Genomic DNA, 26,770 nt, shown 5'->3' with positions numbered 1-26,770 from the left:
CCCTCCTGAGCCGTACCAGGCCACGTGCCCTCAACATGGGGGGTGCCTTGGGGAAGGGGGGCCACGCGGCCCCCCCACCCCAAAGCACCTTGTCCCCATGTTGATGAGGACAAGGGCCTCTTCCCGACAACCCTGGCCGTTGGTTGTCGGGGTCTGCGGGCGGGCCCCCCACCCTATGTGAATGAGTATGGGGTACAATGTACCCCTACCCATTCACCTGTAAAATAAAGTACAAAAAAAAACACAACACACAAGATAAAATAATTTATTGCACAGCTCCGGGGGTCTTCCGTCTTTGGGGGTCTTCTCGCCGGACTCCTCCGCTATCTTCTTGTAGCTCTTTTACTAGCGGAGGAGCCCGGCATTCTTCTTCGTCGCCGCGGCCTCTTCTTCCGACTTTGGGGGTCTTGTCCCCCTCTCCGGTTCTTCTGCCGGGCCACCGCGCCTTCTTATAGCTCTTTTACAGGCGGTGGCCCGGTCTTCTGTCGCCGTCGCCGCCTTCCGTTCTTCTTCTGCTTCTTCTTCTCCTGGAGATGTTGACTCGACGTTCTCTCCGGCCGCAATGCCAGGGACACGCTGCGCGGTGTCACATGGGTTGATGTCACATGGGTTGGTGTCACATGGTGACCCCATCCCCTTACGATGCCACAGTCCCGGAGGATGCTGGGACTGTCGCCATGTGACATCAACCCATGTGACCAACCCATGTGACATAACCCATGTGACACCGCCCCTTGTCCCTATATAAGTCACCGCGCAGCGCGTCCCTGGCATTGTGGCCGGAGAGAACGTCGAGTCAACATCTCCAGGAGAAGAAGAAGAAGAAGAATGGAAGGCGGCGGCGACAGAAGACCGGGCCACCGCCTGTAAAAGAGCTATAAGAAGGCGCGGTGGCCCGGCAGAAGAACCGAAGAGGGGTACAAGACCCCCGAAGTCGGAAGAAGAGGCCGCGGCGACAAAGAAGAAAGCCGGGCTCCTCCGCTAGTAAAAGAGCTATAAGAAGATAGCGGAGGAGTCCGGCGAGAAGACCCCCGAAGACGGAAGGCCCCCAGAGCTGTGCAATAAATTATTTTATCTTGTGTGTTGTGTTTTTTTTTTGTACTTTATTTTACAGGTGAATGGGTAGGGGTACATTGTACCCCATACTCATTCACATAGGGTGGGGGGCCGGTATCCGGGGGCCCCCTTATTAAAGGGGGCTCCCGGATTCCGATAAGCCCCCCGCCCGCAGACCCCGACAACCAACGGCCAGGGTTGTCGGGAAGAGGCCCTTGTCCTCATCAACATGGGGACAAGGTGCTTTGGGGTGGGGGGGCCACGCGACCCCCCCATGTTGAGGGGACGCGGCCTGGTACGGCTCGGGGGGGGGGGGGGGGGGCGCTCGCTCGCCCCTCCTTTCCTGGCCGGCCAGGTAGCATGCTCGGACAAGGGTCTGTTGTGGACGCCGATTTTTTTCGCCGTTGGGATTCCCCTTTAAGTCCATACCAGGCGGCGGGGCCAGCGACGTCTCCTTCGCGGGCCCCGCCTACCTGGAGACCCGCTCGAAATGAGCGGACTTTTCTCCAGGCGGGAAAAGTCTGTTCATTTCAAAAGTACGGTGGACTGGAATACACACGGCCAGATTGGAGTGTAAAACTACATTCTAAGTCCGCCGTACTTTCGGGTCAAAAAAGTATGCCGGAGGCTACACACGGGGGGATTGTCCGGCGGACTTGAGTTTGCCGTACTTTTCCACCCGCTTGTTTGATCGTGTGTACGCGGCGTAACAAGCACCTTCATTTTAGGAGGGAAGTTTCAGGAAAAAAACCGACATTTTAAATAGAGAACTTTGAAGCAAAATAAGGGTCAGTGCCCATCAATGCAGCCTCACTATTGACCATCTGCAGCCTCACCATTGACCATCTTCAGCCTGATCAGTGCCCATCAATGCAGCCTGATCAATGCCCATCTACAGCCTCACAATTGCCCACCATTGCAGCTTGATCAATGCCCATATGCAGTCTCACCATTGCCATGAATGCAGCCTGCAGCCTCACCTCGGATTACTGCTGCCTTGGAGGGGACAGGGGAGGGGGGCGGGATGAGCGCCATCAGATTACATACAGCGAAAATTTCCAGTTTACTCAGCGGCCACTTTAATACAAAGTTCTATGATAGACAGATACTGGTACAGTGCCGGCCCAGGAGATGGGGCTTCCCATTACAGAGGCCGCTGAGTAAACAGGAGATTCTCGCTGTATGTAATCTGACGGCGCTCGATAACCCATGGTATCCCTTTATGGATATAACAGTCTTCTTTCTTCTGAGAAGGATTTCCAGAAGGTTTTGGAGGGTGTCTGTGGGAATGTGGGCCTATTCAGCCAACAAAGCATATTTTGGTCTGGTACCAAAGTTGCATGAGAAAACCTGGCTTGCAAGCCATGCTCCAATTCATAAGGGTGCTTATTAGGGGTTAAGGTCAGGGATTGATCCAGGTCACTAGAGTTCCTCCACACCAAACTTATCAACCCATGTTTTTATGGAGCTGGAACAGAAAAGGACCTTTCTAAACTGTTACCACAATTCTGGAAGTGTACAATTGTTTTAAAGGTTTTGGAAATGGGATGCCTAACAAGCTCATATGTAATGGTCAGGTGTTCACAAAGCAAGGCCAATACAGTGTATGTATAACGTTGACATTAAATACTTTAGAATGAGGCTAAACACAATCACAACAGAAATACACACAGAACATCTTACCCTTATCATAAGTACGGCTTTCCTGATGTCTCGAACACCATCATACACCAGGCGGGAAGCGTCTATAAACTCGTTCTCTTCAAAAGGTTGAGGGATATTGGAACTAAGCGCTTCAATAGCAACTTCTACTTGTTCAGCAAAACGGGGCATTACTTTATAAAGGAAGAAAGAGAAGAGGAGTGTAAAATTATTTATTTTTCTTATAAAACAATTTAATTTTAATTACAGAAGCAGTGTGAATGCATATAAAACATGGGTCATAGTAAACCCTCTACCATAGGTTACAAAAGAAATAGGACACAAAAGAAACCCTGTGACTTAATAAATGTATGAATCTGCACTGCAGGTGGCATCTCATGATTTCATAAAGATCGTAAAGCTCCTAGATGACTTCAGAAATCCTCACCGCCTATTTAAAGTGATATTAAACCCTTGGACTTTCCTGTCTCAATACTGTGACACCACCGCCAGTCCTGTCCCCCTATCTTTGCTCCTTTACAGATAAAGACGCGCACACTTGGGCCATCCAAACATGCATGTTTGCAAAAATATCTTTAGCAAGGAAAGTCTTTTTTTTTCCAAATAATTTTTATTGAGTTTTACAATCATACAGATGTAAGTAGAACAGAAGTCAAACGCCTAAGTACAGAACAGTCAGCAAGATGACATCGTAAAATAAACATTGTACTTATAACTATTGCTATGTAATTGTGAGCTGAGAGGTCTAACCCTCTACCCAGTCACCCCATTGGGGGTCTAACTGCGACCAGGAGAGGGGTACACCCCCAATCAACATTGGATTTCCAAAAGAGTTTAGTAACATTTTTACACAATACAGAATAAACATCATACTAGGACTGTTTAAACAAAGGTAAAAATACAGGAACCTAACATATAAAGCGGACAATGCCGCAATTGCCAACAGAAGATCACGCATAAATTTCACATTTCTATTAGGACTTTATAACTAGCGTCTCATCGACAGATGCATCTGCGAGCAGTCATTCTCTAGCGTTCCGAAGAAGATGGAGCTAGGTGGGGGTGATACCCAGAGTCTCCATTGGGTAGATCATTATGTAACATTGAAGGTCTGTATAATAGGATTTGTAAAAGAAACATGTTATAAGTACATGGTATCATGCTGATGGAACAATATGATTCTCATAGGTCATGGCCGGTAGATCGAGAGGCTGTATTGGGGGTTATAAGTTTGGCTAATAGTATGTGTCATCAAGACCAGTATGATTGAACTTCTGAAATAGAGGAAAGGAAGATGGATTGAATCCTAGGTGAGTGGGGGAAGGGAAGGATAAGGATGGGTTTTATTAGGCTGTCCCCGTCTGCCCCATTCTCCATGTGCCCCCTACTGTAGGAGCTGTTTATATTCCGAAGTAGAGATAAAATAAAGCCAGCAAGCCCAGGTAGTGGCACATTTGGCGGGTTTATCGTGAGCTTGATGGATCAGATCTTCCATTTCCGCCGTTTTGCAGCAAGGAAAGTCTTTTGATAGTTATTGCACATCTTGATGTCCAATAACCATGAGATATCTACAAATTTTCATAAATGGGCAGATGTCTCACCAAGAAAGACAGGCAGTAAGACATCCTTGTCCATGAAACTCCTTGGACCCACCATGCCATTACCAGTGACTTAGCTAGTGAATTAATATGGTAAAGCATTTCCTTCCTTCCAAAAAGTTGGAAAACCTTAAGAGTTCCAGAGAGTCACATGCTTTTGCCCCTTGCGTAGCTTTGCATGACCCAAGCCTTGTTGGAGCTGCACATCAGACACGTAAATTAGCCAATATCAGGTCTTGGATGTTCTATAAGAGTGGACGTATGCTTGGTGTAGAAAAAAAGAGTTTGGGATTGCTTGTTAATTATCGGCAAAGGAAACTATGTGACCAGGGCTATGTTTAAATAGAGAAGTTGTTGAAAAAAAATGGATGTCACTGCCTATCCATAGACCCTGAAGAAATAAAACACAAAACACATCCTTGGGTGGTAACAGTGTTCTTGTCACTGATACTTTGAAGTGAAGAAAAGGAGAATAAAGCAACGGCAGATAATGCCTGGAGTGAAAATGTGATTGTCTGATAGATAACACATAAGAACTTTGGCTGAGTGAGAAATAGAAGATTAATGTTGAACTGATCAAGGAGAGTGGGACGCCTGCTCCAAGACTTCAAAGTGTATTTACACTAAATGGCACAGCTCCAGGAAATACTCAATACAACAAGGAAAACAACTAAAATAAAGTCACATCATATACGCAGACATTAAGAGGTCGTGCATTTTACCCTGTGTATTGGGTATTTTGTCAAAGCAAAAAAATATATAGCATAAAAGAATATAAGTTTTTTGTTTGAATGTAGAACAAAGAAAAAAAGTATGACATTAAAGTGTATCCAAATTCTTTATTAAAAAAATGCAACAAATAATGGGGTACACCAACCTTGTGCATTATTTTTGGATGCTATTTATTATTAAAATGTAACAAATATACTCACAAAAGCAATAAGCTTAAAGCATAAACTATGATAGAAAGCTCAGTCATACAGTAGCCCAAATTCAGGATCTGGATAACAGATGGATCTCCTGTCTTTTTTACTATTTTTGAAACTTTTTTTGTGAAATGGTAGGGGTACAATGTACCCGTTTTAAATTCACATAGGGGGGGCCAGGATCTGGGGGTTCCCTTGTTAAAGGGGGCTTTCAGATTCCAATAAGCCCCCCCGTCCACAGATCCCCACCACCATCGGGCAAGGGTTGTGGGGATGAGGCCCTTGTCCCCATGGGGGCAAGGTGCTTTGGGGGTGACTTCAAAGCATTCCCTCATGTTGAGGGCATGTGGCCTGGTATGGTTCGGGGGGGGGGGGTGCTCTCTCATCCAGCCCTCTTTTCCTGTGGCCTGCCAAGTTGCGTGCTCAGATAAGGGTCAAAATTGGCGCAGGGTTCCCCTTAATATCCATATCAGACCTAAAGGGCCTGGTATGGATTTTGGGGTTACCCCCACGCTATTTTTATCAAGTTTTTGGTTCACGGTTACCCTTAATATTCATACCAGACCCAAAGGGCCTGGTAATGGACTGGGGGGGAACCATGCCTGTTTTTTTTCAATGAGTTTTATCTATATTGCTGAGACCAGACAATTCATTACAGTTTTAATCTGTTTTAAATTACTTTTTTTCCTTTAGAAATGTCATTTTGCTGTGGTACTGTTCTAAAAACGGGAAAACAGCGCCACTTTACAGCCATACTATAGACACCCCTCAGGCACGATATTTAAAGGAATATTTAATTTTTATTGTTTAACTTTAAGCATTGTTAAAATTACTGCTCCTGAAAAAACAGGATGGTTTTAAAACTTTTTTTTGCATTTATACATGTCCCCTGGGGCAGGACCCAGGTCTCCAAACACTTTTTATGGTAATAACTTGCATATAAGCCTTTAAAATGGCACTTTTGATTTTTCATGCTCGAGTCCCATAGACTTTAACTTGTTCTTGTGTTCGTCTGAATTTTTTGCCTGTTCGCAAGTCCTGGTGCGAACCGAACTGGGGGTTGTCCGGCTCATCCTTACTGGTCACCAATGCTCAGGAAGGATGTGCTGGAACTGGAGAGAGTCAAGAGAAGGGCAACAAAATGAATAAGGGGACTGGAGGATTTTAGTTATGAAGAATGACTAGAAGCACTAAACTTATTCTCTCTGGAGAAGAGACGCTTGAGAGGAGATATGATAGCGATATACAAATACCTCAGTGCTGATCCCAGCGTAGGTAGAAAACTTTTAGTGTCAGGGAGTGTGAGAATACACTTGGTCACTTAATTAATTTGGAGGAGAAGCCATTTAACCTTAAGCTGCGTAGGGGGTTTTAACTGTCAGGGCTGCAGGGATGTTGAACCCCCTTCCATAATCGGTGGTAGGTGTCAGGGAAGTCTTCCTACTAATACCTACTGTCAGGGGCGTTGGGAGGAGAGGGGGGCATTGGGAGAACGGGGGGGGGCTGGAGCCCCGAATGCGACCCCGAAAAGCCCAGAGTCTGAGGCATGCAGATCTTCATTGTTACCCCCGAGCAGTGCCGAGTGCCATAGCAGGTCCCAGCTTCTGGAGCCTGCAACACCTATGATGTACGTCCCACTGGTCCAATGCCGGGATCGCGGGACGTCCATCATAAGCGCTGCAGGCTCCAGAAGGTGGGAATTACAATGCGGCCGCCGTGCCACATCCCCACTCGGCGCTCGGGCGGGTGGCTCTCTTCTCTTTCTTGGCTCCTCCTCTGACAACTGACTGACTGACTGCCTGCTGTGACATCGCTCACCACGGCTGAGCTGAAGTAGGTCAGACAGTGTATGTAAATGTCAGTGTATGTAGGTCAGGCAGGTCGGTGTAGTGTAGGTAGGTCAGTGTAGTTAGGTCAGTGTAGGTATGTCAGTGTAAGTAGATCAGTGTATGTAGGTCAGTGTATGTAGGTCACTACCATCAGTGTAGGTAGGTCAGTGTATGTAGGTCACTACCGTTTCCGGCCTTGGACTTCGGGCTAAAGCCCCTGCCACCTAGCAACTCCCCTGCCTACTGTATATCAGCAGCTCACAATACATTAGTGTGATCGTCAGTGAGAAGAATGCTCCCTACCTTTGTGAATAGTAGAAGAAATCCCCCTCTTACAGATAGCTAAAAAGATCCTTAGGGTTCTATTTATAAAACATTTGTTGGATGAACATCACAAGTTTTCTCTCGGGCGGCGCAGATTTTACCCATATTTTTTTTAATATTATGACTTCCTATAATCATCAGCTCCAATGGTCATAATTCAGTATTTTTTCTAATTAAGCATTTTCAGAAAAATAGTTTGCATTTTGGCCACTAGATGGCGCTAACATTCAAAGGAAGTGTCCTAGTATTTGCAATAATACAGCGAAAATTTGTGCAGCCTGGATGAATGCTTATGATATTTGTCCAAGGAATGCTTTGTAAATGGGCCCCTAGGTGTCAGTGGGAACTTATATGAGAGACAAAATGAGCTTATTGCTCAAGGAACCCCTTGCAACCTCTGTAGGAACCCTAAGGTTCTATGGAACCCTGGTTGAGAAAGGCCGGTCTAAGGATAGTTTTGCATAAAGCAGTTAAAATGCTAATGAACATTTTTATTTTGTATGGAACAGATATTATTTGCAGTCAAGTATCAATTAATGAGAACATTTCATATATGCCACTTACAGGCAAACAGCAGCACCAGCTTTATTTTACGCAGACAGATGTTTGAGAAGATAAACTCGCAATTGCGCATTTCTTAAAGGAAACCTGAGCAGAGAGAAAATAAGTGAGCTACCATCGCTGGCCTCTGTCTGAAAATGTTCTCTGCCTGGATGTCATATTAATCCAACAGCTTCAATGCTTAGCGAGGTATTGCCCCAATGGCTCATATTGTCTTGATATTAGAAGCAGACAGAAAGAGAGGGATAAAGGCAGCTTCCACATTTCTCTTAATACAGGTTCCTTTAGACACCTATCTGTATGGATAACCATGAGAAAAACGAGGCACAGAAATAACTGAAGGGACACCACACATCGAGAACACTGCCAAGGAATGGAACAATAAGATGCAGCTTGAGTGTAGTTCCTCCCAGGGCAGGCATACACCAACCTGTGTAATTATTGTATGTATGTTCAGGTTGATAATATTCCCATATCCCTTGATATTGTGTTCACTAAAATGCAAGTCCAGGAGTCCTTTATCCATACTTCCTGCAGACACCACCGATTGTGGAAGAGAGTTCCACATTCTTATCGCCCTGGCAGTGAAAAATCCCCTACGCAGCTTAGGGTTAAACCACTTCTCCTCTAATCTCATTGAGTGGCCCCATGTCTTTCTACACTCTATGAGACTAAATTGTTTTCCTCCTATGCTGGAATCACCATTGAGATATTTGTATATCGCTATCACATCTCCTCTTAAGCGTCTAGGGAGAATACAATTAGTGCTTGTAGTCATTCCTCGTAATTGAGGTCCTCCAGTCCCCCTTCTTAATTTTGTTGCCCTTCTCTGGACTCCAGTTCCAGCACATCCTTCCTGAGGATTGGTGACCAGAACTGGGCGGAATACTCCAGATGTGGCAGAACCAGAGTTTTATAAAGTGGCAGGACTACCGTCAGCTGCGGCCCATCCATTCAAGGAGAAGGGGCCCCTGATCCATGCGCCCGGCCTGTAATCGAAATGCAGGGCCTTGGACGCATGGATTCCATTTTTTTTTTTTTTTTTTTTAGAAGCACGTGATTAGAGACGAAAGGTAGACTCGGGGCACAGAGCCCACCCAGTTGTGTGACAATAGCAAGTTAACATTCACTATTGTTTTTCTGATTCTCCTCCCGGCTCAGGTATCAAGTAGGTCCTGGGACCCAATTAGCCGAGAGGAGAAGCGATCCTATAGTCCGCCGAGGAGGGAGGAGATGCAGGGGAAGCCGAGGAAGGAGGACACACATGATGAAGCCCCCCCCCCCCCAATAAAAAAACATACCACCAGCCTCCACTGATTATCGTTTTATCTCTGGAGTAAATTCTCTTTTTAATGCATGCTAATGGTCTGCTTGCTATGCTTGCTGCAACTTGACATCACATGCTATTGTTCAGTCTGTTTACAACCAGGACCCCCAGATCTTTCTGCAGCCTGAATTCCCCCAGACAGTGGAATCGCTAGGGGGGCTTCTGGGGCCCATACCCCCGAGTCTCTCGGCTGCAGCAGGGCCGGATCAACGTAAGGGTTTTGGCAGGGGCGTATCTGCCGCAACAAACAAGGCATTTGCCTTGAGTGGCATTCTAAAGGGGGGCCTCCGCAGAGAGGACACTAGTGGTGGAACTGGGCCGCCGATCAGTCATTCAGAATTAGAGCCACCATAACGCTGGCTCCCTCTCTGCCCCATCTCCACCACTGACTGAGGCTCTTACTGGTCACTGGTTGCTAGAGCTGTCTACCATCTAGCAACCAGTGATGTCACGGCCCCGACTCCTCGCCCTGCAGAGGGAGCCTGAGGCAGCCCCAGTTTTCAAAGCAGAGATGGATTTTATGGCAAGTTCTCTCCATGGTCCACCCACCTCCTCAGTGATATTCTCCAAGCCTCCGCTGCGGTATACTCTGAGGGAAGAAGGGAACTGTGTGAAGCCTGTAAGGTGAGGCCAAGAACAGGCCAGTTTTATACAGTGTGTGTCAATGTCATTATGTGCAGTCTGCAGAGCCAGAGACCCATACAAAGTGGAGGGGTTCATGTGACTCCCCAAAAGTGAAGGACTACATGTCCCAGCATGAGCCCCTCAGAGATGAGGATGTGACACCCCCTTGCCCTCCTTAACTAGTGAAGGACTGCAGGTCCCAGGCATGAATCCATGAGATCTAAGGGGTTACATTCTTAGATCTCAGGGGTTCATGCTGGGACTTCTAGTCCTCCAGTTTTGGGAGATGTGACTCCCAAAAAGAGAAGGACTACAATTAGATCCAAGGATGAACCCCTCAGAGCTGAAGAAATGACATTCCCTCAACTAGTAAAGGACTACAATTCCAAGCATGAACTCCTGATAGCAAAGACGGTAACCCCTTAGATCTCAGAGCCCAGTGTTCATCTATGGTTGAACAACATAGCCACCCCCAGTGACCCCATGCAGTCCACCGGAGATGCTACACAGCCAACCAGAGACCCCACATGCCCAAGCAGAGACCTCCCCATGGTTTACCAGAGACCCCACACAGTCTACCAGAGACCCCACCTAGTCCACCAGAGAGCTCACATAGTCCACCAGAAACCCCACACTGCCACCAGAGACCTCACACAGCCCACCAGCGACATCACACAGTCCACCAGAGACCCCGCACAGCCACTTGTGAGTCCACACAGCCCACTGGAGACTCCACATAGCTACCGCCCGAGACCCAACGCAGTTCTCCAGAGACCCCACAAGTGCACCAGAGACCCCACACAGCCCACCAGAGACCTCACACAGCCCACCAGAGACCCCACACAGCCATTTGAGAGTCCACACAGTCCATCGTGTAATGAGGGGGGCACTGGGGATCTTTATGTATGTGGGGAGGCTCTCTGGGGAACCTGATGTAATGAGGGGGGGCTCTGGGGACCCTGATGTAAGTAGGGAGGCTCTCTGGGGACCCTGATGTAATGAGGGGGCTCTCAAGACCCTGATTTATGTAGGGAGGCCCTCTGGGGACCCTGATGTAAGAGGGAATCCGCACTCAGATATGTAAAGATATTTAATATACTGTATATATATATATATATATATATATATATATATATATATATATATATATATATACACACACACATATATTGTATGAATTTCTTTACTTTGCTGCTATGGGCTCCAGCCCCAGATCTTTTGTAGACCTAGCAATTTTCATGCCCCTAGAGGTTAATTTACCAGTTAAAACCAGCAGCCCCTATGGGGCAGCAGTAATTTCAACGTGTTACTAAGAGTAGCCACCAAGGATACAACAACACCCTCTGAGCACTTTCCAAACCTACATATTAACTTGCAAAAGTAGTAGTGACATAATACCTGTGCTGTATATAGTCTGTGCAGTAAGAAGAACTGTGGGAGGGGTCCATCGGCCCCCACCTACAACAGGCTGCCTGAAGAAAACCACAGAAGGGGGCGGATACAAGACCAGACACCCTGCAAAAGGAGAGAGAGTAGCCACAATCGGTCATTATTACAGGAAGCGCCTGCACAGAGGTAAAATCTCACACTGGATTACTGCACAGATCTGGAAGAAATGCACAAAACACATAGGGTTGTCACCCGTCCAGGATTCACCCGGACAGTCCAGGTTTTGAATGGTGTGTCCAGGTTTTAGACCACCTGAAACCGAACACATTATTTAGAATGGACTGTGGCTCCCCAAGTACCACTTGCAGAGTGAATAGGTGTTATAGACGGCATGATCTGCTCCTCCTCCTCCCGCCGCCTACCCCTCTGTCTGCCCACCCACACTTCAATCCCTGGTGTTCCGTGCCTTAAGGAAAGGGATTTGTGAGCTGATAGTTTGAAGCTCAACAATCGACAGATACATTGTGGATGAAAGGTGTGAATGCAGAGTTGTCACCCTTTCAAAGGCAGTGATGGGTGCCAGAATTTATCATTTGTTTGTTTTTTTTAGATACGCCACATTCACAAATAAGCAGCTATGTGACTGGGAGCTTGAAAAGCAAGGGGAAAGTTTCTGATCTCTTACAGAATAGTATAAGTGTTAGACTTCCCTCTGGGACTGCTCTAGGCTTCCATGAAGGTGCAATGCTGGAAGCACTTTGCCTACATCTGTGAGAGAGGCATAGGGAGGAAAGATCGCTCTGAAGATGGATCTACATTTCTGAACATCAGAAGATCTGCTGAAGGCAATCTGAAACATATCTCTTTCTTCATCCAACCTGCATCAAAGTTTAGTTACATTTAAAAATAAAATAGAAGAGCGAATGAAGGAAGCGTTATATCACTGCAATCTGTACAGTTTAGCAGAAAGGGGATTTCAAAAGATTTCTGGACCTTGTGTTAACCACTTGCCACCCAGGCCATTTCTGAGGTTTTTTTTTTGCTAGAAAATTACTTAGAATCTCCAAACATTATATATATATATATATATATATATATATATATATATTTTTTAGCAGAGACCCTTTAGAATAAAATGGTGGGTGTTGCAATTTCTTATGTCACACGTATTTGCGCAGCAGTTATTCAAAAACCTTTTTTTGTGGGGAAAAAAATATACACTTTTTGAATAAAAAAAACAAAAAACAAAACAATAAAATTTAGCCCAATTTTTATGTATAATGTGAAAGATGGTGTTTTACGCTGAGTAAATAGATACCTAACATGTCACTCTTTAAAATTGCTTCTAAAATTGGGATGGCGGCAAACTACAGTGGTTAAAATTCTCCATAGGCAATGCTTTAAATGCCTTTACAGGTTAACAGTTTAGAGTTGCACAGGAAGTCTGGTGCTAGAATTACTGTATTGTTCTCGATCTGATGATCGCCGATTACATATGCGTGCGGGAGGAACGTATGTGTTTGCATTTGCACGTAAGCACGGTGGGAAGGGGGCACTTTAAAACATTGTTATTATTTATTTTACACAAAAATATTTTTCATCTGGCCTCCCATGTAGCCGATCAGACACAGATTGGTCTGATCGGCTACTTACCTGGCCATTGGTGGCCAGGTAAACAAAGGGGTGGAACTGGAAGTGAGGAACAACTCATGGCTCCCCAGAGAGGGGAACAAAGTCAGTTCCTCTCTCTTACTGTAAAGGGCAGCCATCACTGCTGGCTGCATTGCTCCAGGATGGGACCGGAGAGGCCAGTAGAGGCGGCGGCGGCGGCAGGGGGGGTGGGTCCCCCTTCAGCTACCCGTAGCAGAGATCAAGTGGCTAATTAGCCACTCAGATCACTTCTGCTAGATAGTGAATCGCCGGCTAAAAAGATCAATATCAGGATGATGCCTGTAGGTGCAAAAGTCCATTACAGACTAGTAGCTCTCAGCCCCTCTTGGAAATAGCACAAAAAGTGTAGCTGCTGACATTTAATAATCAGACTTTCCCCTGTCTCACGGACCAGCGATGCAGGTGTATAGGGCATTCTAACTGTTGGCATTATAACTGTATAGCTGGACACTTCATAGCCAGGCACGCACTGCGCATGAGTGAACTGTGCATGCGCGAACCGCACTGCGCACTGTGAATGGCTGGCCAATCTTCTGGGACCTATGATGTGTCCCAGAAGATTGCAGGGAGGGAGGGGGGAGAGATGATCTTCCTTCCGGCATCGTGTGGAGGAAGTGGGAGCTGGGTGCCTGTAAAAACAGGGTACCCCCCCCACTAAAAAAATGACATGCCATATGTGGCATGTCAGGGGGTCACCAGCACTTAAAGCGTAAGTTCAGTTTTTGGGTGGAACTCCATTTTAAAGCAAACTGCATGCAGAAGTGTATCCTCTCCTTGTGTAGAACTGCTCCCAACTATACTGTTTGCAGGCACTACCAGCCCTCCTGGCTGCTCTGAAGATCTCCCAGAGTAAGGTAATAAAAGTGGTATTAAAACTTTTTTTTTTTTTTTTCAATTAAAATAACAAACATGCCTATACTTACCTGCTCTGTGCAATGCCTTTGCACAGAGCAGCCCTGATCCTTTTCTTCTGGGGTCCCAGTCAGTGCTCCAGGCTTCTTCCCTTCAGCAGGTGCCGTCGAAGCTGCTTTCCCTGGGGCACCTGTGCATGCTAGCTCCTGAGTTCCACTGCTGCGTCCATTGACACAGACAGCGGGACTCGGCTCAGCCCCCTGCTCCCATGTCACAACTTTCAAAAGACAATGGCTTCCTCTGTTAAATCAGTCCAATGAGGAGGGAGATAGCAGCGGGAGCCATAGAACCACTTTAAGCACAGCACTGTCTTTTTAGAAAGCTTGCTACATGTGGCAGTCTCTCCCCTTGCAAATTCATGGGTGTGCTGATGCACTCACTCTGTCCTCCTTGCTCCCACTGCTTTTCAGGCAGGATTCCATGTCAAACCGCTATTACCCTAAGTATGCAGATCAACCATCCTGGCCTCCGCCCACTAACTTCTAGATGTTTCTTTAAACATCCAGAAATGAGTGGGGGGGGGGGGGGGATGAGTCATCCAGCCTGACCTGCAATAAATGCAGATTACAGACTCACACATCTATCTATCTATCTATCTATCTATCTATCTATCTATCTATCTATCTATCTATCTATCTATCTATCTATCTATCCTTCACTCCTACCCCCTTCCTTTCACTTACCTTCTTAATGGACCACCCTCCAAATAGGTGCTAGTTTAGGTAAATTGAGTTACTGGTTCACTGTAATCAGTTCAGCTGCATGTGTTTTTTTTGGTCTGTTCTGTGTTTCATTGGCTACAGGCTTAAGTGTTTCCCCCTGTGGGTAGGTGCAAGACGTCATGTGGCTGGCAGAAAATGTACAGAATCCAGCGCAGTTACAGGAATATATTATAACAGAAGTCTATCAATACAAAACAGACCCGGCAGAAAGGCTGACTGGAAACACTCACAACACTCATTCTGCCTGGTCGGTTCCTACCCAGGTGGGGAGGCTTCCAGGAAAGATGGCATGCCCTGCACTTTCTCTACTCCTCTGGAGCCTTTCCCTGATGCTAAACACTGTCCCTGACAAATGGGTATGCTGTCCATACTCTAACCACTCGCAAAATGTGCGCCAAACCAGGGCTTTAAATAGACTGACCCAAGATGCCCACCAAAGTCACATGGGCCTCCAGCATCCAATCAGATGCCTTCCTGTGACCAAGGAAACCATAGAGGAGTTCCTTTTTACTTCCTCCTCCATCTGCATTGCCACTGCAGACAAGAACCACCTGCAGTCGAGAAAATAGACTACACCTACCTACACCCCTGTCTGTCGGGAAATGTTCTGAAAGATAGTGGGCTGAGAGAGATTAATCAGCAGATAAACATTTATGCAGCCCTGGCCAATCCCTGGGGGAGAAGTGCCCAGGTGGTGGCTGGAAAGGAGCATAAATACTCTGGGACTTGGAGCAGAGGGGTTCTTTTCCCAGAAGAGGAGATGCCAGCCTAGAGGGCTGCTGCTGCCCTTTTGGGCAGGCTGCCATGTGTCTGCTGTTCATCGAGGTGCCAGTTAGGCTAGCTGTGGGGGGTATTCTGCTGAAAATTGTTGGAGCTGACTGAGGGACTTTCATGTGGGGATCTGGTTTGGTATCATTGGAGAAAAAGGTGTCTGGAAGATATTGAAAGGAGGCATCCAATTATCCAACATTAGTAAGTACAGACTGTAGAGAAAGATCCCTGAGAAAGTGTGCTGTTGCTATCCTTTGTAGTGCTAGAGGCAGCGTTGTTTAAAAAGGGGGCATTGTTTCTGGTGCCCTTATAGCTCAGTCCACTAACTGTTTGTGCAAGGACTTTGCTCAGAAGGAAATTAGTGTCCTAAAGTTGCTGCTAAAGTTATTGGGGTATCTTCAGTTACTCTGCTCCTATCCAAATTCAAGTTCTGCAATAAAGCATCATAAAAGGATACCCCTAGACTGCTCGTTGAACCAAAGGAGTGACTGTGACTGTGGGCTTGGCTGGGGGTGCAACTATGGGAAAAGACCCAGGGACCTTAAGCTGCGGACTCCTGTGCTACACTTCCTTTGTTGTCCCTAAGGCCACGTACACACGGGCGGACTGTTCGCCCAACCTTGTCCGCTGAACAGTGTTTGGGCGGACAGTCCGCCCGTGTGTGGGCTTTCAGCGGACAGTTTCAGCGGACAGTTGGACGGACAAAGTCTTTCGGAAATTCCGAAAAACTGTCCGCTGAAACTGTGTTTGAGCGAACAGTCCGCCCGTGTGTAGGCTACTTTCGAAATGAGCAAACTGTTCCCGCTCGGAAAGTCCGCCCATTTCGAGCGCGTGTACAGGTAGGCGGGGCCCGCGAAGGAGACGTCGCGGGCTCCGCCGGCTGGAATGGGCTTAAAGGGGAACCCCAACGCCGAAAAAAATCGGCGTGGGGGTTCCCCCAAAGTCCACACCAGACCCTTGTCCGAGCACGCTACCCGGCCGGCCAGGAAAGGGGGGCGCGCGAGCGCGCCCCCCCTCCTGAGCCGTACCAGGCCGCGTGCCCTCAACATGGGGGGGTGCTTTGGGGAAGGGGGGGGCGCGCGGCCCCCCCACCCCAAAGCACCTTGTCCCCATGTTGATGAGGACAAGGGCCTCTTCCCGACAACCCTGGCCGTTGGTTGTCGGGGTCTGCGGGTGGGGGGCTTATCGGAATCCGGGAGCCCCCTTTAAGAAGGGGGCCCCCGGATACCGGCCCCCCACCCTATGTGAATGAGTATGGGGTACAATGTACCCCTACCCATTCACCTGTGAAATAAAGTACAAAAAAAAACACAACACAGGGAAAAAATATTTTATTGCACAGCTCCGGGGGTCTTCCGTCTTCGGGGGTCTTCTCGCCGGACTCCTCCGCTATCTGTGTGTAGCTCTTTTGCTAGCGGAGGAGTCCGGCTTTCTTCCTCCCCGCCGCCGGCCTCTTTTCCCGACTTCGGGGGTCTTGTCCCCCTCTTCGGTTCTTCTGCCGGGCCACCGCGCCTTCTTGTAGCTCTTTTGCAGGCGGTGGCCCGGTCTTCTGTCGCCGCTGCCTTCCGTTCTTCTGTCGCCGCCTTCGGTTCTTCTGCCGGGCCACCGCGCCTTCTTGTAGCTCTTTTACAGGCGGTGGCCCGGTCTTCTGTCGCCGCTGTCGCTGTCCCCGCCTTCCGTTCTTCTTCTTCTTCTTGTTCTTCTTCTTCTCCAGGAGATGTTGACACGTCGCTCTCTCCGGCCGGAATGCCAGAGCCGCGCTGTGCGGTCACTTATATAGTGACAATGGGGCGGTGTCACATGGTATATGTCACATGGGTTGGTCACATGGTGACCCCGCCCCCTTACGATGTCATAGTCCCCATGTGACATCAACCCATGTGACCAACCCATGTGACATATACCATGTGACACCGCCCCATTGTCACTATATAAGTGGCAGCGGAGCGTGTCCCTGGCATTCCGGCCGGAGAGCTCGTCGAGTCAACATCTCCAGGAGAAGAAGAAGAAGAACAAGAAGAAGAACAAGAACAGAAGGCGGCGGCGGCGGCGACGACAGCGGCGACAGAAGACCGGGCCACCGCCTGCAAAAGAGCTACAAGAAGGCGCGGTGGCCCGGCAGAAGAACCGAAGAGGGGGACAAGACCCCCGAAGTCGGGAGAAGAGGCCGGCGGTGGGGAGGAAGAAAGCCGGACTCCTCCGCTAGCAAAAGAGCTACACACAGATAGCGGAGGAGTCCGGCGAGAAGACCCCCGAAGACGGAAGACCCCCGGAGCTGTGCAATAAAATATTTTTTCCCTGTGTTGTGTTTTTTTTTGTACTTTATTTCACAGGTGAATGGGTAGGGGTACATTGTACCCCATACTCATTCACATAGGGTGGGGGGCCAGTATCCGGGGGCCCCCTTCTTAAAGGGGGCTCCCGGATTCCGATAAGCCCCCCGCCCGCAGACCCCGACAACCAACGGCCAGGGTTGTCGGGAAGAGGCCCTTGTCCTCATCAACATGGGGACAAGGTGCTTTGGGGTGGGGGGGCCGCGCGGCCCCCCCTTCCCCAAAGCACCCCCCCATGTTGAGGGCACGTGGCCTGGTACGGCTCAGGAGGGGGGGGCGCGCTCGCTCGCCCCCCTTTCCTGGCCGGCCGGGTAGCGTGCTCGGACAAGGGTCTGGTGTGGACTTTGGGGGAACCCCCACGCCGATTTTTTTCGGCGTTGGGGTTCCCCTTTAAGCCCATTCCAGGCGGCGGAGCCCGCGACGTCTCCTTCGCGGGCCCCGCCTACCTGTACACGCGCTCGAAATGGGCGGATTTGCCTCCTCCTTACGTGGGCGAGTCCGTTCATTTCAAAAGTTGAGCGAACTGTTTGGCAAACAGTTCGCTGAAACAGTCCGCTCGTGTGTGGGCAAGTCCGCTCATGCAAATTTTGAGCGGACTATTTGCCGAAACTGTTTGACGAACAAGGTTGGGCAAACAGTCCGCGCGTGTGTACGCGGCCTTACTTTCTATCTAACTTCCAAATTTCACTTCACTCTAATTCCTTCTCTCTCTCTTTCTCTCTCATTAACTGTTGTCTTAAACCATGTTAAAGTGGAAGTCCATGTAAAAACTAAAATCCCTGGATCTATAGGGAACTACCTGGGACCTAACTCTAACCTCTATATCCCTGTAAAGAAAAAACGAGTATATTTACTTTTTTGGAAGCCGATCTGACCCACCCTGACCGGATCCCACACTGAGTTGTCAGCCGCGGCTTCATTGTGTAGGCGGGTACAGATGAGACAGATGACAACAGATTCCTCATAGTAACTCTATGGGTGACGTCACTTCTCATTAATTTCACAGCCGTTGTCGGCTATGTCCCCTGCAGAGCTTCCGCCGCTGGAGATCGGGTCAGAGTGGGTCAAATCGGCTTCCAAAATGGTATGTATACTCATTTTTTCTTTACAGGGATAAAGAGGTTAGTGTTAGATCCGTGGTGTCTATGGATGCATGAATTTTAGTTTTTGCATGGACTTCCACTTTAATGAATGTTCCGTCACAAGCTATTAGATATTAGATAGAACCCCGTCCATCTTCCTTTGCTGGAATAACACAGAAAAAGAATAAGTGTTAAGCTTGAAGGTTTCAGGTCTGGAAAAACATTCTGTATTTTCCTCTCCGGTGTGACGGCTTCAAATAGAAAATCTGTCACATATTAAACGTAGGAAAGTTCAGCAATAACATCTGAAATGGAATCACCATCCCTGTCATTTTCACTTAAGAGGAGCCCTTTCTTCTTAAAAAATATGTAGAGGGAAAAATAGTGTTCTCTTTGCCGAGGAAATGTCTAATGTGCCACTTTGTGCTGCTCTTGGTTTGGGGAAAAAGAGAAAGCAGGTTGTGCGTGTAGAGTGCTTGAAATATAGTAATCATGCTGGTTTCAAGTATCTGTGTACAGTAAGAAATGTATACAGAAATACCAACGTTCAGTGTTGTGTAAAAGGTTTTTCTTTTTTTGTTTTATCTTTTTATTTATCTTTTTATTTTATCCATTTTTTTTAAGATATTGGAATGCTTTGTTGTGAAACTTTTCAAAGACACATGAAATAACTGCTGACAAGCAATTATTACAGTTACATTGTCACATAGTTAAGTTGAAAAAAGACACGTCTATCTAGTTCAACCAACAGAAAAAAAAAAATATAAAAACTAGAAGAAATAAATACCCTGTTTCCCCGATAGTAAGACACCCCCGATTGTAAGACGTATCGGGAGTTTCAGAGGGGTCGGCTAATATAAGCCGTACCCCGAAAGTAAGACATATGTCTTACTTTCGGGGAAACACGGGGGTATTGCCGCCTCCCTCTCATCTAGCTGCGCGCCGCCTCCTGCCCACGTCCGCACCGTCCCCCTCTCCATACGTCGCCACGTCTGCCATTTCCCTCTGATCTTAATGAGCGCCGCCTCCTACCCACGCCTGAGCCGTCCCCCTCTCCATACGTCACCGCGCCGTCCCCTGCACTTGTCACTGCCGCCTCCTGCTTAAAATACGGTAATGCACACAGTATTAATCATACATCAGTAAAACATACACACTGGCATACTGGGGTATCATCTGCTGTATGTAACCCAGTGGGTATCAGCAGGTGTCACACTGGATTAAATACAGCAGGTGGTACTGTATTACACATAAATCTGTTTTATCTTCCAGTATTCCACTGTTCGTTCTTACCATTTTTCATTGTTTTACATGTTATGCAATGTTGTAACAAGACATTCTTGGCACTTCCTTTTATAAAACTGTTTTGTGGTGAATACGATACTGTTCAGGTTGTTAATAAATGTTAATTTTATGGTTAAAACAAAAAATTCGACAATTTTTTTCCAATATAAGACATATCCTGAAAGTAAGACATAGTGGGGCTTTTGGGGATAAAAAGAAAGTAAGACACTGTCTTACTTTCGGGGAAACACGGTAGTAAACCTTCATATAAAGAATCCTATAGTGATCCAGAGGAAGGCAAAAAACAAACTAAAACATGTTATAATTTTCTCCAACGGTGGGAAAATAAATTCCTTCCTGATCTCCGCAGGAGGCAATCGGATATTCCCTGAATCAACAATTCGAGATGTTATTACCTATCCATGCAATAAGTATTGCATTTCATTTGAAACTATTTCTTCAAAGATGAAGGGTAACCAAGAAACACTTTAAAGAGAGGTCATTCTTGTTCTAGTTCTGCATGCATGTCCATTCCTGGCTTATACATATAGGGGGGGATTTACTAAAACTGATGCACATAGGATCTGGTGCAGTTGTGCATAGTAACCAATCAGCTTCTATCTTCAGCTTGTTCAGCTAAGCTTGAGCAATAAAATCTAGAAGCTGACTGGTTACTATGCACAGCTGCACCATATTCTGAGTGCACCCGTTTTAGTAAATCTCCCCCCATAGAGTCTATTGGTAAGTATATGCCCTTTCTTGGCTTTAATGTTATATGTAAAGTGAGGAAAACGTTATATATAAAACATTAAAGCGGAACTTCACCTAAAAAGAGGACCCCCCCCCAAAAAAAAAAAAAAAAACTACTAACTTTGGTAGTTTTGTTGTTTTTTTGGTTTTGTTTTGTTTTTATCTTGGAGCAGGTACCTGCTCCACTTCTACATGGATCACCTATGTCAGTGGTTCTCAACTCCTGTCCTCAGGACCCACTAACAGGCCAGATTTTAAGTATTAGCTTGGGGAGATCCAGACTAAAATACTGCAATCACTGAGCAGCAAATTATATCACCTGTGATTTATTTCAGCTCTCTTGCAAACCTAGCCTGTTAGTGGGTCCCGAGGACAGGAGTTGAGAACCACTGAACTATATGATCTGAGAGGAAGTTTGGACCCTCCCTCCCTGTGGTCATAGATCCCAGGAGGCTGAAGGTCCATTGAGAATGTACAGCACTACTTGTGCTTGTACAGAGGGAATCTAGATGTGAAGAACCAGGAAGTCACAGTTGGCTTCCCAGATCCAAGATGGCGGTACTGGGGACACAAAGACTAGCGAAGAACCAGCCTGGGTGAGGATAGCCCTGGATCCTTGACCTAGTAAGTGCATGTTTATTAAAAGTCAGCAGCTACAGTATTTGTAGCTGCTGACTTTTATTTTATTTTTTCCAGTGTGACGTACCCATTTAAAGTGTAACTTCACCTTGTCACAAAAAAAAAGGTAAAGCTGAACTAACTCCAAAATATCCTGGCCACCTCTCTGAATCCCGTTGCACATAGCAGCAGTGATGCTCCAGGCTGCTGATGTAGCTACCCATAAACTGTAAACCGCAATACTCAACCTCAAAGTGAGTATCCATCACAATGCTCACAATGGCAAGCATTCATTGATCAGTGCAACCGTTTGACAGCACTGACCAATGAGAAGCACTTTTGTCTGTGACACCTTACCAGAAGGAGAAACCTCGCATATGCTTCTTATTAGTCAGCATGGTCACATAACGGCACTGTCCATTGAGCACTTGCCATTGTCAGCATTATGGTGGATGCTCACTCCAGGGCTGTGTATTTCAGTGTAAAGGCCCGTACACACAATCTGATTTTTTTTACAACAAACATGCAAATTACGGTAGCTGTTTTAAGGCAGCATCCGACCACGTGTACACTCCATCGGACAAACTTTTTCGGTTTTCATCGGACAAAAGTTTGTTTTGCAAATAGACAAACTTTTCGGCAACAAAAGTCCGATGGAGCAAAGTCCGATCGTGTGTACAGAAATCCATCGGACTTAAGTCCAAAGTACACACACGCATGCTCAGAACCAATGCAAAAGATCAGACAACAATACAGAAATTGACCAAAGGGCGGCGGTAAAGAACAGAAAAACTATGTGATTTGGTGAAAGTAGCCTGAAAAAGTCCTGTCGTGTATATTCAATACAAGTTCACGGCCAATGTCCTTTAGACAGAAATCCACGGGTAAGTTTTAAGTCCGATTGTGTGTATAAGGCTTAAGGTCCTCTACAATAGCAGCACTGGGGATTGTGGCTTTTTTTTAGCAGAGTCCGGTATGGTGGCCAGGATATTTGGAGTTAGTTCACCTTTTCATTTTTTTTTTGTTGTAAAAAGGTGAACTTACCATTTAAGGGAACGAGCTAAGACTCAAATTGGTTTATCTTTCTAAAGCAACTTGCACAGACATAAATGTATACAGGCATACCCCACTTTTAAATACACAATGGGGTTTATTTACTAAAGCTAGAAAGTGCAATAAACCCCATTGCGTACTTAAAAGTGGGGTATGCCTGTACAGTATAAGATTATTCCTGAACTCCGGGATAAGAAAATATTGCCCAAATACAAGAGTCGGATGTATTCTTACTTGAATCTTGGTGTACTTTGTCTATTTCTTCCAGATCTGTGCAGTAATCCAGTGTGAGGCTTTACCTCTGTGCAGAAGCTTCCTGTAATAAAGACCAGTCACTGCTGCTTTGTTTACCTGTGCAGGGTGACTGGTCTTGTTTCCACCCCTTCTGTTGTTTGCTCCAGGTAGCCTGTAGTGGGTGGGGACTGCGGGTCCCCTCCCACAACGCTGCTCTCTGTACAGACTGATGATGTCACTGCTATGTTTACAAGGTAATATTCGAGTTTGTAAAGGCATTTGATGCACACAAAGTAGATTTACAGTATATGCTTTGTGGCTATTAAGGAATATTTTTGTATCAAAGTTCCTGTGCCCAAAGTTCATCTTTAAAGCCTCTACCAAAACCATTTGTAACTTAGAAAGTTAAAATGGGAAAGTCTCCGTAGTGGGGACACAAAATGCAATCAAAACTCAACTAAAATAAATGTATTGTTGTCTTCTACCCTTTTGAAAAACTCCCCTCCACTACCGATTCTAACTCACATCCATCAAACACACGAAGAAACAGAACATTTCTTACTTGGGATACCAACAGCAATTAAAACTTGGCACAGGATCTAACACTTCACCACTGTATTATAATGGTGAAAAAAAAAAGTTCCGGCTGAAATTGGGCAATTTCTCAACAGCTGCTAAGTTCACAATAATATGTTTAAATCCTCCACTAAGCAACAGCCTGCTGAAATCTTTAATAAACAGCATAAGCCGAAAATTGTTGAACATGCAGGAAATAGTTTATAGTATTATAGATCTAGACCACCATACACGACATTGCCCTCAGCTGCCCTAGGAAAGCTTCTTCTAAACACTCATCCCTGGCATAACTTTCGCTTGAAAGACTCCCCGGGGGGAGGGGTTGAATGGTCGGTGTCGAAGGCTTGGCACTAGGATGACGTGCATTTTTTTTATTATGTTCCACTTAGTTTGGATATTTCTATCCTCTCCATGACTATATGAGCTTAGAAGGAGACTAACTCTTCTCTGACAAGGAGAGAAACAAAGATACATATACACATAGAAGAGTGATGACAGAAAATGACCAAGAAGTCAATCAAGTCTACCCTATTTATTCATCCATCTATCTATCTATCTATCTATCTATCTATCTATCTATCTATCTATCTATCTATCTATCTATCTCTTTGCTATTTCTGTGTTTTTTTTCTCCTTTTTGTCTGAGTATAGATCTACAGTATGTCAGTTCCAAACATTTTTTTATTGACCTACTGTTGTCCAACTTTCTACCTCTGCTTGAAGTCTGTTATTATACTTTCTGAGCTTAATTTTGAACTTTCCTTCTCTCAGTTTGAGGTTATCATGTCCCTGGGTTTTTGATCTTTTCAAATTGAAAATACTGCCTCCTGAACCTTATTCACACACCCTTCATTTTTTTTAAGGGTTTCAGTCAAGTCTCCCATTTCCCTTCTTTCCTCCAGACTGTACAAATTAAGTTCCTGATCTGTTTCATCCTTCAGACCTTTCACCATTTTTGTTGATCGTTTCTGGACTCATTTTCTCTTATCAAAATCATTTTGTAAGATATTCTGGAGGTCTCTAGAACTCCAACCAAGGAATACAATGAAATGCTATATATTAATGAAACCATGATGAGGTTAGGTTGCACTATTATGATAATTCAAGGATGGAAATTTAGATTATTACAAATGGTCATTGGTGAGTCCATCAAATGTTTGTTGTTAGTAAACCTTTTTAAGAATCCACTTGATCACGTGCTGCAGGTTTATTCATTGATTTGCTCTTTCTATCACTAAATATAGCTGAAAGGGTTTGATTTACTAAAGGCAAATAGACCGTGCACTTTTGAAAATTGCAGTTGCCCCTTGCACGTGCAGTTGTTCCAGAGCTTAATAAATGAGGGAGAGCTCTGCTGACTTCCATTATCCAATCATCTGCAAGCAAAAGTGCTGTTTTTTTTTAATTTTCTTTGCATGTGATTGGGCAGTAACTGCAAAGGGAAGCTTTACCTCATTTACTAAACTATGGAGCAACTGCACTTTTAACAGTGCACAGCCTATATGCCTTTAGTAAATCGACCCCATAGTGTTCAGAAGGCTGTACTTATGTAAATGGAATAGACATTTCTTTCTTCTTACCAGTGTCGGACAGCAGCTTGGTGGCTTCCAAAACTTTCTCAGTGTAAACGCCTGCCTCATAATTCTCCATCTCTGCATTTATAATATGGATTACTCTGGCGGCACGACCGCGGATTGCTCCCGCCGTTCTGTCCAGGGTGTCGACATCTCCTTCTTGTAGGGCGATGACACACTTGTTGACATCCTCCAGTATGTGGTTCTCTGTAGGAAATAAATAAATAAATAAAGTTCCATGCAGCACTATTGAACTTCAAGATGACATTCTATGTCAGAATGTTGTGTTTTTATCTATACCGACGTAGAATATCAATAGTAGTTTGCGAATCTAACCCTGCAATTTACACATATTGGGATTCGGCAAAGGCTGTAAGGTGACATTCATAACTGAGGGGTTTATAACTTGAAGCTCCAAAACGCTAAACATCCAAAATCCCATTTATTATAGTGGTGGCTGTTCATATATGAGTGCTCAGGCACCTAAAGCTGCTGATGCTCCAAAAGCTACATGGGTTATTTAAGAGGCAGACTTAGACTTTAACCTCCCTGGCGGTACGATTATTTCGGATTTTAGGTGCTAAAAGCGGTACCATTATTTTGCATGAAAATTTGGCGTTTTATATTGTAGTCCTGTAATTCTTAGGAATAATTCACTTAAATCTGTCCAAACCAGAGTCTAGCAGACATCCCGGGTATAATAAAGTTTGAAAAATGAAATCATAAATTATAATATAATAAATAATTATAAATAATTGTACCAAATAATAATATAACAATAATAAAAATTATTCAATAATGTAATCAAATCAAAAACACAGAAATTTGCTCAGTTGCAGAATTGTCACTGTCATTACTTTTCAGTATTTGATGACGGATCTCCCCACAAATCGCTATCGCTCAATTCTGCGAGTGATTCCAATTTATTATCGCTGTTTTCTAGCTGGTCTAAAATCATTTTTGATGTAAAGGGACAGTTTTGGTTGCTATGGACAATCTCCAGTTTCCAGGCATAAAGAACAGTTTTTATTACATAAAACTGCATGCAGGACACTGGGCAGACCACTAGGGACAAAGGGGATGTAAAATATTTACATACAGCAATGTAATCTGTAAGATTACATTATACTGTATGTTTACTGTTTGTTTCACTTTTTGAATTTGGCGCCGATCTCCGTCCCCGTGCGCCACAACGCTCGCATGGCACGGAGCTCGGCGATGTGATGCATCGAGCGAGACACGGCTCGCTCGTACAGCGGGGAGACAACGCTGGATCCGAGGGAGAAGGTAAGTAAACCTCCTCCTGGATCCAGCGATACAGTCCCGAGTCTGGCTCGGGGATACCGCTTTTGGTATGAAAATTCCACCCCGAGATAGACTCGGGAATACCGTCAGGGGGGTTAATGGGAAAATGTGCAAATAGAGCATTTCCACATATTTTTTCAGGCTTTTTTTTTAAGCATTTTTAGCATGTAAGAATTCATCTAATTTCCCTAGTGCTTTCCATTGGCTAAACAAAATTGCCTGAAACTTGAATGCACATACAAAAAAAAAGAGTAAAAAGCTAAAAAAGAATACACCTCATTATTTAATCTAGATATAATTTTTGTACTACTTTAAGCAGGCCTATTTAGTAACTGTTTGCTGGTTTCTGGGACACAGATTACTAAAGGCACTCTCCCTGATTTTGGTTAGTACATAGTAGGACTTCAAATCCCCCTTAAAAAAAGACTGGGTGGAGTCCACGCGCAGTTTACAAATACCGTACCGGTGACCCCCCAATAGGCATAAAACTTTTTTGCAGAAGGGATTTTAACAAGACTTGTGGCCACTCATTAAAATTTGAAGAAAAGAGGTTTAACCTTAAACTACGTAGAGGGTTATTTACTGTAAG

The 26,770-nt window shown here is 45.6% G+C and overlaps 1 protein-coding gene across 2 annotated transcripts in view; it reads right to left on the bottom strand.

Moving 5' to 3' along the window:
- The window catches only part of CTNNA2 (catenin alpha 2), an 877,929-nt gene that overhangs the window by 299,158 nt on the left and 552,001 nt on the right, over positions 1-26,770 (bottom strand). For both annotated transcript variants that reach the window (XM_077478018.1, XM_077478019.1), the window contains exons 5-6: positions 24,883-25,083; positions 2,740-2,891 (exon numbers count right to left, since the gene is read on the bottom strand). In XM_077478018.1, the coding sequence (XP_077334144.1) occupies positions 2,740-2,891; positions 24,883-25,083 (353 nt within the window). The remainder of the gene's footprint in view (positions 1-2,739; positions 2,892-24,882; positions 25,084-26,770) is intronic.

The sequence above is a fragment of the Lithobates pipiens genome, unplaced genomic scaffold (assembly GCF_037356315.1).
Source record: "Lithobates pipiens isolate NorthernLeopardFrog02 unplaced genomic scaffold, aLitPip1_a1.2 Scaffold_13, whole genome shotgun sequence".
NCBI lineage: Eukaryota > Metazoa > Chordata > Amphibia > Anura > Ranidae > Lithobates > Lithobates pipiens.
Note: the sequence above shows the minus strand (reverse complement) of the source record. Positions and strands in the feature narration are given on the sequence as shown.